At 43.4% G+C, this 13,851-nt stretch overlaps 1 protein-coding gene across 6 annotated transcripts in view; it reads left to right on the top strand.

The window, feature by feature from the left end:
* Positions 1 to 13,851, top strand: part of slc4a11 (solute carrier family 4 member 11) — a 150,545-nt gene that overhangs the window by 113,867 nt on the left and 22,827 nt on the right. For all 6 annotated transcript variants that reach the window (XM_067980880.1, XM_067980938.1, XM_067980808.1 and 3 more), the window contains 2 exons: positions 7,483 to 7,608; positions 9,925 to 10,038. In XM_067980880.1, the coding sequence (XP_067836981.1) occupies positions 7,483 to 7,608; positions 9,925 to 10,038 (240 nt within the window). The remainder of the gene's footprint in view (positions 1 to 7,482; positions 7,609 to 9,924; positions 10,039 to 13,851) is intronic.

The raw sequence follows: 13,851 nt of genomic DNA, 5'->3' as shown, positions 1-13,851 counted from the left end.
GACGTGACCAGAAGTAAGTGTGATGCCTACCTGAAGTGCTTGCTATACACAAGGCTTTTAATACATTACTAGCAGCTGTTCAGTCATTAACAGTGAATTGGAAGTTTTGTAAGAACTGGCAGTATTGACCACTAATCAAGTAGTATTTACTAGGGATACCTTATTGGGGCTTGCTCTGGGACCAGGGAGCATTGAAGCCCAGGTTCTGGTAGTACTGATGTGGCTGTCTTGGGATGAGTAACTATTTTGAGGGCTGGTCCCATGATCTGGGAGGGTTAGAGAGGGAGATTCTAAATACTGGGGCAGGTATTGTGGGGCCTGAGATCACTGGGACCGAGGTACTGGAATCCGCAGGCATTGGAGAGGGAGGTTTCAGGGTTGGAGGTCAAGAAGCATTGGGAATTCAGTTTAGCGGATTGAGTGCACTCGGAGGATCCTGGGATCTGGGAATGGGTGGGGAAGCTTTTGAAGGGATAGTGGGTGAGGGGTTGAAGTCCATTATGACTGAGGAAGGGGTTTTGGGACTATGAAAGGGGAGGACAAAGTCTAGCAGTGTTGAGGTTGTATTGACTGACAATAATTGAAGGCGGAGTGCCCAACAACCTTGTGGGAGTGGGCGGCCCAAGAGAATGGGACCAAACTTCCATTGGCCCTCACCCCCACCACACTTCTGCCTATTGGCTTCCTACCCCTCCCCCACTGACTCATCTGCAGCCCTTTTCATGCATTCAGATACCGCATTCCCCATTGCTAGACGCTTTCTGTCTATATCTTTTAAAGGCAGGATGATAAACTTCTTAAAATAAATGGATGAAAAATCACTGGCTTGGGGGGGTCGGCAATTTCCTGGTGTGTTCTCCTGGAATGTCCCAAGTGTGTAGAGGCAAAATATTTAGTGCATTATTAATTAATGTGCTGATTTTATACTGGCACTTACATAAACAAACAGAAATTACCTCATAAAATGATCAAATGTTCATTGTTTATGCAGTGTCCAATTCATCTAAGCTGCAAAAATGCTTCAGAAGAGAGATTGTTTACATTGAATTTCCGGATTCGCAGGTTTCTTTGTTCACATGTTGTTTCTGGGTATTATTTGGCTTTGAGCACAATTGTTAATCCATGAATATAAATTCACTTGCCTGAAATGGGAGCTTTGAGAATTTAATCTCCCTCTTGTTTCCTTCATATTCTTTTGGAGAAAGCAAAGGTGGGAGAACCTTCACCACACGGACTGCAGCGGTTCAAGAAGGCGGCTCACCACCACCTTCTCGAGGGCAATTAGGGATGGGCAATAAATGCTGGCCTCGCCAGCGACGCCTACATCCCATGAACAAATAAAAAAAACCTTTCAACCTTTTAAAAACCAGCAAAGGATGACGAAAAGAATAATAGAGGGAGAAAATAAATTGAGTAAACTAGCAAGAAATATAAAAACTGACAGTAAAAACTTCTACAAGTATATAAAAAGGAAGAGGGTAACTAAAGTAAACATTGGTCCCTTAGAGGATGAGACTAGGGCAATAATAATGGAAAACAAGGAAATGGCAGAGACATTGAACAGATATTTTGTATCTGTCTTCACAGTAGAAGATACTAATAACATACCAATAATAGTAGAAAATCAAGAGGCAAAGGGGAGGGAGGAACTAAAAAAATCACTAGAGGAAAAAGTACTTGGTAAACTACTGGGTCTAAAGGCTGACAAGTCCCCTGGACCTGGTGGCTTGCACCCGAGGGTCTTAAAGGAAGTGGCTACAGAGATTGTGGATGCATTGGTTGTAATCTTCCAGAATTCACTAGATTCTGGAAAGGTCCCAGCGGATTGGAAAACCGCAAACATAACATCCCTATTCAAGAAGGCAGTGAGACAGAAAGCAGGTAATTATAGACCAGTTAGCCTAACATCTGTCATTGGGAAAATGCTAGAATCCATTATTTTGGAAGTAGTAGCAGGACATTTGGAGACTCATAATACAATCAAGGAGAGTCAACATGGTTTTATGAAGGGGAAATCGTGTCTGACAAATTTATTAGAGTTCTTTTGAGGAAGTAACGGGCAGGGTGGATAAAGGGGAACCAATGGATGCAGTATATTTGGATTTCCAAAAGGCATTCGATAAGGTGCCACATAAAAGATTACTGCACAAGATAAGAGCTCATGGTGTTGGGGGTAATATAGTGGCATGGATAGAGGATTGACTAACTAACAAAACAGTCGGGATAAAAGGGTCATTTTCAAATGGCACTCTGTAACTAGTGTGGTGCTGCAGGGATCAGTGCTGGGGCCTCAACTATTTACAATATATATCAATGACTTGGATGAAGGAACAGAGTGTCTTGTGGCCAAATTTGCTGATGATACAAAGATAGGTGGAAAAGCAAGTTGCGATGAAGACACAAGTGTCTGCAAAGGGATATTGACAGGTTAAGTGAATGGGCAAAAATTTGGCAGATGGAATATAATGTGGGAAAATGTGAAGTCATCCACTTTGGGAGGAAAAATAAAAAAGCAAAATATTATTTGAATGGAGAAATACTACAAAATACTGCAGTACAGAGGGATCTGGGTGTCCTCATACATGAAACTCTAAGTCAACATACAGGTGCAGCAGGTAATCCGGAAGGCAAACAGAATATTGGATTTATTTCTAGGGGGCTGGAGTATAAAAGCAGGGAAGTTATGCTACAACTGTACAGGGTGCTGGTGAGACCACACCTGGAGTACTGCATACAGTTCTGGTGCCCTTATTTAAGGAAGGACATACTTGCATTGGAGGCAGTTCAGAGAAGGTGCACTAGGTTGATTCCGGGTATGGAAGGGTTGTCATATGAGGAAAGATTGAACAGGTTGGGTCTATACTCATTGGAGTTTAGAAGAATGAAAGGAGATCTTATTGAAACATACAAGATTCTGAGGGGACTTGATAGGGTAGATGCTGAGAGGATGTTACCCCTCATGGGGGAATCTAAAACTAGGGGGCATAGTCTCAGAATAAGGGGTCGCCCGTTTAAGACTGAAATGAGGAGGAATTTCTTCTCCCAGAGGGTCAGGAATTTACCCCAAAAAGCTGTGGAGGTTGAGTCACTGAATACAATCAAGGCTGAGTTAGACAAATTTTTGATCAGCAAGGGAGTCAAAGGATATGGGGAAAAGGCGGGAAAGTGGAGTTGAGGTAAAAATCAGATCAGCCAATGAATGGCGTAGCAGGCACGAGGGGCCAAATGGCCTATTCCTGCTCCTATCTCTTTATGGTTGTATGGTCTAAGAAGGCTCCCTCCTACCTTTTTAACTCTTGTTGCTGCACAGTTTTCATTCTGGGAATTTCTGCGAACTGGATGTGCTCAGAATGCACAGAACCTGACTGAATGCTTTATCCATTTGGGTAAAAACATCCAGTTTGAAGCCCGGGCCTTTTGAGTCGCACTGAAGCCTGGAGATTAAAAACTTTTTATTAAAGATGAAAAAGGCAACTCCATGGGAAAATTTTACTAGTGTCGTTCTGAAATATTGGGGGGGTAAATTTCGCCCTCTTCTTGGGAGATAATCTGGAGGAACAGATCACACGTCCACTGTAGAACCCAATGGAATGAAAATCAGGCTGGTTCTACAACAGGTGGACAACCAGCTCTGCCACGTTACTGCGCAACTGTGGAGATGAAAATTATCCCCTCCCCCTCTCAAACATGTAATTATTGTGGCTACTTATAGTGACACCGCTATTCCTGTCCAGAATGGAGATGATTGGGTAATTCCCCTGTCAATCACACCTGGAAGTAACTGGGAATGATTTTACACGGATAATTTATGTAACTATCCTTCACTCACTGCATTTTGCTGGAGAAATAATCCTGCTTTTGTCGGGAGACTTTCAGTCAAATTCTGTTTGCTGCAGTTTGTAGAGGCTGGTGTTTAAACAGACTCTGTTTGCTGTGAAATGGACCATGTTTGCTGCAAATCCCACCCTGCCTCCATCCCAATGGCTGACACACTGGTGTTAGTAGACACAGTGAATTATTATTTTGTTTAAAATGTAAATTGTCAGTTACTGAGGTGGATTAAAAAAGCAGATGGAAATATTTCCAGAACGAAATTTGAGTGATTTGTGGGGTTGGGGGGGGGAAAGACGACAAAGCAGCGCCACCTAGTGGTGGAACAAGGAATCGTTACGGGTCAGTGCTGTCAACTGGAACTCCTATTAAAGCATCACCGAGTGTGTTACAGGTTGGAGTCTAAAGCCTCCTGTGCCTCTGATCATTTCTTCAACTTTTTTTTGTCTTTTTTTGTTATTCTCCTCCTCCATTGAGGGGGGAGGTGGGGGGGGAAAAATTCATGAACAATTTCGCCCGTAGCCATCAATCTTGATGCACCCGCCAGCTTTCTGGCTCCTGGGACTGTCTGCCTGCAGATGTGATGGCTGCGAAAAGGCTATGTTGGCAAATGGGAAAAACCCACCCTGGAAGGTTCTGAGTCCTAACCCTTTTGAGGAGAGCTCTAAACTTTCTGCTTTGTAACTATTTAAAGTTGAACTTTGAATCCAGAAATGCACAGCAGATCGATCAGCAGCTGAAAGGTCGGGGTGGGGGAAATCACGGCGTTTAGATTGCCCAAAACTGGTGAAAGGTCACACCCGGATTGCTGCACACCTCCAGGACGGACGAAAGGTCACTTTCTGAGACTAAGTCCCGTCAAACCCTCAACACCCTCCCCCCCACCATGCGTTGAGCCTAAACAACTCATTCGCACATTCAAATCAACAACCACTTCCATTTATGTAGTGGGGCAAAGAGTCAGATGAGTATGAGGCAGAGTATGAATAATCATGGTCTTGTTGATGAAGACACCGATGAGCCTCACATTTCACAGCCCACCCTATGATTGCAGCCTCTTCTGGCCTTTTGTTCCCTCCTGCATTCTTCAATCCTCTGACTCTGGTCTTCTATGCCTTCCTACCCCCCCCCCCCCCCACTCCTCCTTTTGCCCCACTGTTGCCACTGGCCCTAATCATTGGAACATTCTTTTAAACCTCTCCACTTCACAGCTGCGCTCTCCCTCCCTTTGAAAACCCATCTTTTCAGCCAAACGTTTGGTCGATTCTAACTCTCCCACTATGGCTTAGTTCCATTCTTTTTCTCTTTAATTTTCGCCACTGTAAAGTGCCTTGGGACATTTTTCTGCATTGTTGTTGCTGTTGCTGCACTTTTCCAGCATATTGTGTTTTCATTTTACTGTGCGATCTCTGCGCTCCTCCAATTCTGGCTTCTCGCGCATCCCCGATTTTCATCGCTCCACCATTGGCGGCCGTGCCTTCATCTGCCTAGGCCCTAGGCTCTGGAATTCCCTCCCTAAACCTCTCCACCCCTCTCCTCCTTTTTAAGACACTCTTTAAAACCTGCCCTGATATCTCCTCACATGGCTCGATGTCAAAGTTTGTTTGATCACTCCTGTGGAGCACCTTGGGATGTTTTACTATGTTAAAGGCGCTATATAAATGCAAGTTGTTGCTTATAAATGGCATTGGCTTAAGAGTGAAGAAATGTCCCATGATTGCAGGTGCCACAGGGCTGCAGAATGATGGCATTCCAATGTGCTGTTCTGATGAGATGTGTGTCTGTGACTTATCCACAAGGCTAGTCTGCCTGTTTTTATATGTTGCCACTTTGTGAAACCTCAGGTATTTCCCTGCAGGAAGGAAGGAATTACAGGAAGAGTCACTCTTCCAGGGACTGTTTTCACATCTTCTGGTATCTGAGCAGTATTGGTGAATGAGTGGGAGTAGGCCTGAGGCTTGTCTTTCCAGCACTTGGCATCGGAACTAGTGTTTTTGTGAAAGCAGGTGTTGTGGCCTCTCAGAATTTGGTACCAGTGCTCGTGTCTGAGCAGATCTGATCTCTGCTCTGTATAATTATGTTGCTTTTATACGGCCCAGAATCTAATTAGTCTTTTTCTTGATCACTGTTTACAACTGTTAATTGGGATCCAGTGTTGCTCTTTACCGTTTGTCTCACCTGCTTTTGCCAGAGAATGTATCGGGTTATCCCAACTTTTGTACAGCAAGGGAAAAAGACCTACAGTTTCAGTTCCCTTTCTGGTCCGGAGAGGTTGAGTAGCGCTGTAGGAACACGAATCTCATCATTAAAAGGGTCCTTACGTCATTAAGTACTAGCCCTAACTTTCTGCGGTGAGTTTAATTTGTTTGAGCAGCGCAAATTCAGCAATTTCGTGAAACTCGCGTGAGATTTTATTTTCACAAGGCTATCGGCGGCAAATTGTCCAGCAATTTGTGGCGATTCGCAACTCCCGGCATATCTCGTCCTCACCACAAATTGCTGAGGTTTTTTTTTGTGCGCATTAAACTCGCCATTATTTTCCCAGCAAATTCGGGGCCGATGTGGCTGTGTGGGGAGGGGAATATGAATTTAAGAGCGGAGATTAAAATCACATTAGTAAAGGGAGATTAATATACCACAAACCTAATTAAACTAGTTTGTGTTGCATTATTAATGGTGTAATTGATGCAGGCACTGAATTTAATAGTAACAAAATTAAAAAAGGAAAAACTGTAAATCTGAAACAAAAGCAGAAAATGCTGGAAATCATGGGTCTGTTAGTATTTGAACGGAGATACATTAGATCATGATCTATCTCTCTCTCCCCCCTGATGCTGAGTGACCTAGTTGTTCCAGCATTTTCTGTCTTTTAGTTGTAACGACGCACGCTTTTTTTAAAAAAAAAAATCTTATTTGGTGCAAACTTTAATAAATTTGTAGCATTTTGTCACATAGCTACAAACGTTTGTTTTTTTTAAAATGGCCACACAAGGCTCTGGGTGGTACAGGGTACTGGCCGGTCTCTAGAACTCTGCATTCCTCTTGCACATTTCTTCCCCCACCCCACCCCACTACCTTTGTCCTACCTTTTTGGCGGCCGTGTCTTCAGTTGCCTCTGCCCTAAGCTCTGGAATTCCTTCGCTAAACCCCTCCGCCTCTCTACCTCTCTCTCCTTTTAAGACACTCCTTAAAATCTACCTCTAAGCGTTTGGCCACCTGTCCTAATTACTCTTTCTTTGGCTTGGTGTCAATTTTGTTTTGTCTGGTTACGCTGCTGTGAAGCATCTTGGAACTTTTTACTTTGTAAGTTCTATTACCTCCTTTCTCCACTACCTCCATCCCCTCATGCACAGAGTAACACAACCTTAAAAAATGAAAAAAAATTCACTGCCTCTTGATGCAGAGGGGTGCAGTCCTTTTCCCTTTGTGGTTTTTGTCAAGTCACCCCTGAAACATTAACCCATCGTTCCCCCTTTCAGATGCTGATCGAATGCTGGAAATCTAATATCATTCAGTTTGCGCAACACCACCATTATTTTAGTGATGGTGCAGGATCAAGGCTGACGATCTGGTCTAACTTTTCTTGAATGTGCTGATGTTGCCTTGTATGGAAACGTCTGTCTTGACCTTTGCACTTTGCTTTAACCACAGGTATAATTGGTAGCAATAAATCCATCAGGAAGTATATCACCACCATTTTGTTTCTGTACTGCATCTGCCTGCTGCCAACGATAGCTTTTGGTTCTTTGAATGACGAGAACACCAGAGGATCGATTGGTAAGACATTATAGATGCTTCGTTCAATATTTGCTCTCCAACTCTCTTACCCTCCAAGTGGGCTTTTATCATTATTGAGAAACTGAAGTCAAAATGCAAGGCCCCAACAGTGCAGGGCTCCACCAAAGTAGAAAAGAAAATGAGAGAAGACTGTGAATAGCAACATTTGAAGCCAAGCCCGCGGGTTGTAGGAGGAAGTTGATAATTGGGGGAGGTAAGGAGTTCCAGATCATTAATGTGCTGGGAATGAAGTAGTTAGAGCAGCAGATGGTGGAGCAATGGGATAAATTTTGATGTGGAGCTTCACAGGACACATAATCGGGCTCAGGTGTTAGTGCTTCTAATTCATTGCGTGCTGCATTTCCCAGTGAAGACATTTTTAATCTTTTCGGAGGTTGCACCGGTGGGTGACGCAAGCCTCGTTTCATCTCAAAATTGGGCCATATTTCACCCGTTTTGCAACCCCTCGTCCCCGTTCAAATAAAACTGGTGGATGACTGGCTGATCAGGTCTTCAGTCAACTGTTACCAGTTAACTTGAGGTGCTCTTTGGAGCTTTCAGTATTGATTGCAAAGCTGGATTTATTTTTGGCATTGTTTCATTTGCTGTTTCATCAGTCCATCACATCCTGTTGCTCTGTGCCTGACGTTTTGCCTTGCGCGGCTTTTATTTACCACTTTATCCCCTACAGCCATCTTACTTGCAGGTGCAAATCCTGGTGTTCAGGATGGGAAGTACTTTGGGGGTTTCATTGGAGCTCCATGATTTGAAGGAGTACGGTCACTTCATGTGAGTGCAAGAGGGGTTAAATTATGAAGACCTGTTGAATGGACTGGGCTTACATTCTTGAGTTTAGAAGATTAAGCATTGATCTAATTGAGGTGTTTAAGATGATCAAAGGAGTTGATAGGGTAGATAGTTTCTCTCTATCCCCTCTGGTAGGGGAGTCCAGAACAAGGGGGCATAACCTTAAAATTAGAGCTAAGCCATTCAGGGATGATGTCAGGAAGCACTTCTTCACACAAAGGGTAGTGGGAAACTAGAACTCTTTTCCCCCAAAAAGTTGTTGAGGCTGGGGGTCAATTGGCTACAGAACCAAGGCGGGTAGATAGAATTAAGATACAGATCAGCCATGATCCATTTGAATGGTGGAACTGGCTCGAGGGGCTGAATGGCCTACTCCTGTTCCTACATTCTAAACTACAAGGGAGGGAGATGCGCATTTACAAATGTCCGCCAGTCTGGTGTATTGGAAGGCCGATGAACCATTCCTCTCTGTTCCCTCACAAGGAGGGGTGGAACTGCTGTGTCAGTTTGTCATTTTCAAACCTCAGAGCAAAAGATTTTTTGAAATTCATTCTCTGAATGTGGGCGTTGCTGACAAAGCCGGCATTTATTGCCCATTCCTAGTTGCCCTTGAAGGCGGTGGTGAGCTATCCTGAACCGCTGCAGTCCATGTGGTGAAGGTTCCCCCACGGTGCTGTTAAGTAGGGAGTTCCAGGATTTTGACCCAGCGACAATGAAGGAACGGCGATTATATTTCCAAGCTTCTAAATGACCTCAGGATGTGGCAGCAGATAGATGTTCAGATTTGTACTCTGATCCAGTTAGACTTTGTGGCCTTAAAAGAACAGGTCAAGTTAAAATTCTTTAAATTGGAAATTTAGAGTGCAGTAAACGAAAGTAGATGATAATCCAGACTGATGATATACAAGTAGAACTCTATCAGGCCATTTTCTGCAATGTAACACAATAACTTGCATTTATATAGCGCCTTTAACATAGTAAAACATCCCAAGGCGCTTCACAGGAGCATTATCAAATAAAATTTGACACCGAGCCACATAAGGAGATATTAGGACAGGCGACCATAAGCTTGGTCAAAGAGGTAGGTTTTAAGCAACGTCTTAAAGGAGGACAGAGGGGTGGGGAGGTTTAGGGAGGGAATTCCAGCGCTTAGGGCCTAGGTAGCTGAAGGCACGGCCGCCAGTGGTGGAGCGATTTAAATTTGGAGACGCATTAGATGATCCATAAAGGACGCGGACATGTTCCCGAGCGTGGATGCTACCCATATCCTGCAGACTAATTTAAAAGAAAATACGAGGCTTTAAAGTTGTTGGGGTTCTCAAACTAGTTAACTTGGCAAAACCGTGGACTAAGTTTGTAGCTCGATAGCAAAGAAATGTCATTCTCATTGCTGTCCTCTTGTACTTTGCTCTTCCATTAAAGGACAAACTCTTGTGTGAATAGAAAGCGAGCTAATATTGAAGAATGTCTTCAATCTCCATTTACCTGCTGTAATCTCTTGTTTTGCAGATGTGCAGAAAACCATTCTTGCCCAGTGCATTGGAGGAGTGACCTATGCAGTCTTGGCTGGTCAGCCAATGGGTATAGTTTTAACAACTGCGCCTCTGGCCTTGTATATACATGGTATGTTGTGTCCTCCCATTGATCTCTTACTACTTTTGTGTTTGATTATTGTCTTGTCTCTTTTTAAAGATCATGCCCATGCTGACCACTGCCCATGGTGGAAGGGGTTCATAGGCAGCCTGCTCCCAGTGCTCTGCTTACATTGCTCCTAGGCAGCTAGGGATGTGGGAGAGGATCTGGAGAAGTGCCTGGCCCCACAATGGCATAGTTCAGGCTGGTAATTTGCTGCATGGAGAATTAGAGTTGCAAAGATGGGTTCTATTGCACATTGAGCTACAGCTTGTTAGATTATCATTGGTGCCTACTGCATTGCATGTGAATGGCTACTTCAGAAATGTTCAGTCACGCTAATCGCACTGCACTTAGTGTCTACCACCCTGGATATTCCTCCTTATTGACGATACTAAGCGAGGTGGGAAAGTAAGCAGTGAGGAAGACACAAGGAGTCTGAATAGGGATATAAACAGGCTAAGTGAGTGGGCAAGAAGGTTGCAGATGGAATATAATGTGGGGAAATGAGAGATTATTCACTTTGGTAGGAAAAATAGAAAAACGGAATATTTTTTTAAGTGGTGAGAAACTATTAAATATTGGTGTCCAGAGAGACTTGGGTGTCCTAGTACAAGAAACACAAAGTTAGCATGCAGGTACAGCAGGGAATTAGGAAAGCAAATGGCATGTTGTACTCCAACCCCTTGCAATAAAGGCCAAGAGTAAGAAAGTCTTACTATTGTACAGGGCTTTGGGACCTCACCTGGAGTACTGTGTACAGTTTTGGTCTCCTTATCTAAGGAAGGATATTCTCTCCTGAGAAGCGGTGCAACTCTAGGGGATTCAAGGGATACGGAGATTGGGCAGGAAAGTGGAGTTGAGGATGAAGATCAGCCACGATATTGAATGGTGGAGCAGGCTCAAGGGGCTGTATGGCCTACTCCTGCTCCTATTTCTCATGTTCTTATATACCTAGGAACATCCTCATTATTTATTACAATAATGGTTGCATTTAAGGTGCATTAGTTTGGAAGGGCTGTTTATTTTGGCTGGGCTACCTTAATTCAGTACCTATTGGGAAGGGGAGGATGAAGAAAAGACTGAGTGCAGTCCCTTTAGCTAACGTCCAAAGTAACACTAGTGTGTGGCTAAGAGTAAAGTAAGACATGCGTTTCTTCACATCAGTTTTTGGGGGCTTGCTCAAGTACCTTGTTCCAAATCTTCCACAAGACTTCAGAGTCCATGTCCATGTCTTCCACTGGATGGAATTTGCCTGTTTCTCAAGTTCCATAAGTATATTTTGGATCATGGAACCTGCCTCTAGGACACAGAACATAAGCGTGGATCAAGGAGGTCATTTGGCCCTTCAAGCCATCTCCTCTTGTACCGTCCACTTAATCATTTGCACTCTGAACCACCCATTTAATCTCCTGCAGAAAAGGTGATTGAGCTAAACACCAGATTATATCACAATTCAATCCTGAATAAACTTTCCCTAAATGCCGATTCCTTGGTACCAGCAACAGAAAATGGGAAGAATCATGTTCTGTAGAGTATTTGGTCATTATTATCCATACTTCTCCCTGGAAACTTCAATCCTAGATATTTATTGACTCTCTTCCTGCCCTTGTTTTGTTTCTTAGACTCAATCTTTGGTTTTTTTTCTAAACTAATCAGTTCCTGGTATAGAGACCGGTTACCTAGGTTTTGAAAAATGACCATGGTTAACAAGAACCTGCATTTTAAATAGAGTCTTTAACATAGATAAATGGCCCACGGCATTTCACAGATGTGCGAGGGAAATGGACACTAAGTCTAAAGGAGGATTAGGAAGAGTGAACCAAAAGCTTGGTCAAAGAGGTGGGTTTTAAGCAGCGTCTTAAAGGAGAGAGAGACGAGGAGATTCCAGAGTTTGAGACCATGGTAGCAGAAGGCACAGCCATCAATGCTGGAGTGAAGTGAGCGGTGATGCACAAGAGGCCAGAGTCAAAGGAATGGATGGTTCGAGGGGGGAGCAGGGTCATAGGGCTGGTGGAGGTTACATAGATAGGGAGGAGGTGTGGCCATGGAGGAATTTAAAATCAAGATCAAGAATTTTGTATTGGAGGACTGGTAGCCAGCATGAGTCACTGACGACAAGGGTGATGGGCAAGCAAGATGGGAAATAGCCCTTTTAAAACAAAACTAGCTACTGAAGTGACTCAATCTCCTGAGGTCTACAAAGAAAATGTATTTTATTATAAGTTTAATGGGGGATTTTTCTTTAAACCCTGCCTCCCCCTGCAAAAAAAAAACCCAACCTAACAACCTCCCTCCTTTGGCAGAGAAGACAGTTGATATAATCCCAGGAATCCACGATTGATGCGATGAAATTCATGATTGAATATAAGAAATAGGAGTAGGCCATATGGCCCCTCGAGCCTGCTCTGCCATTCAATAAGATCATGGCTGATCTTCGAAATCAACTCTGCTTTCCTGCCCGATCCCCATATCCCTTGATTCCCCTAGAGTCCAAAAATCTCAGCCTTGAATATACTCAATAACAGAGCATCCGCAGCCCTCTGGGGTAGAGAATTCCAAAGATTCACAACCCCCGAGTGAAGAAATTCCTCCTTATCTCAATCTTGAATGGCTGGCCCCTTATCCTGCGACTATACCCTCTAGTTCTAGACTCTCCAGCCAGGGGAAACAATCTTTCAGCATCTACCCTGTCAAGCCCCCTCATAATCTTTTTTATGTTTCAATGAGATCACCTCTCATTCTTCTAAACTCTTCATGACTACCATCTTCATGACTACCATCTTCTAAACTCCAGAGAGTATAGGCCCATTCTACTCAATCTCTCCTCAAAGGACAACCCTCTCATCCCAGGAATTAATCTAGTGAACTTTCATTGCACTGCCATCAAGGCAAGTATATCCTTCCTTAGATAAGGAAATCAAAACTGTGTGCAGTACTCCAGGTGAAGTCTCACTAAAGCGCTGTACAATTGTAGTAAGACTTCCTTACTTTTATACTCCAAACCCCTTGCAATAAAGGCCAACATGCCATTTGCTTTCCTAATTGCCTGCTGTATCTGCATAATGACTGTTTCTTGTACGAGGACACCCAAGTCTCTCTGAACACCAACATTTAATAGTTTCTTACCATTTAAACAATATTCTGTTTTTCTATTCTTCCTACCAAAGTGAATAACCTCTCGCTATACTCCATCTGCCACCTTCTTGCCCACTCACTTAACCTGTCTATATCCCTTTGCCGACTCTTTGTGTCCTCCTCACAGCTTACTTTCCCACCTACCTTTGTATCATCAGCAAACTTGGATACATTACACTCGGTCCCTTCATCTAAGTCATTAATATAGATTGTAAATAGCTGAGGCCCAAGCACTGATCCTTGCGGCACCCCACTAGTTACAGACTGCCAACCTGAAAATTACCTGTTTATCCCTACTTTCTGTTTTTTGTCCTTTAACCAATCCTCTATCCATGCTAATATATTAGCCCCAACCTTACCGAATGCCTTTTGAAAATCCGAATATACTGCATCCACTGGTTCCCCTTTATCTATCCTGCGAGTTACATCCTTTCAAAACTCTAAAATTTTGTCTGGTTACTAAATCAGACAAATATGTGTACTGCAAATGCACTTTCCTTAGAATTTCTAGGCTATGTTTAATGTTTTCGATCTCCTGCAGTTTGTATTTTATTTTATAATCGGCATTAGAGATTGGCAGGAAGAGGTGACCTTTTCAGACCCATCTGTTCCTGCCTCTCTCGACACTGCCTTCTGTTCCGTTTGTGACAAAAATCCTTTTCCCTT

The sequence above is a fragment of the Heptranchias perlo genome, chromosome 1 (assembly GCF_035084215.1).
Source record: "Heptranchias perlo isolate sHepPer1 chromosome 1, sHepPer1.hap1, whole genome shotgun sequence".
Lineage (NCBI taxonomy): Eukaryota > Metazoa > Chordata > Chondrichthyes > Hexanchiformes > Hexanchidae > Heptranchias > Heptranchias perlo.
The sequence above is the reverse complement of the archived record's forward strand: the minus strand, read 5'-3'. Positions and strand labels throughout refer to the sequence as shown.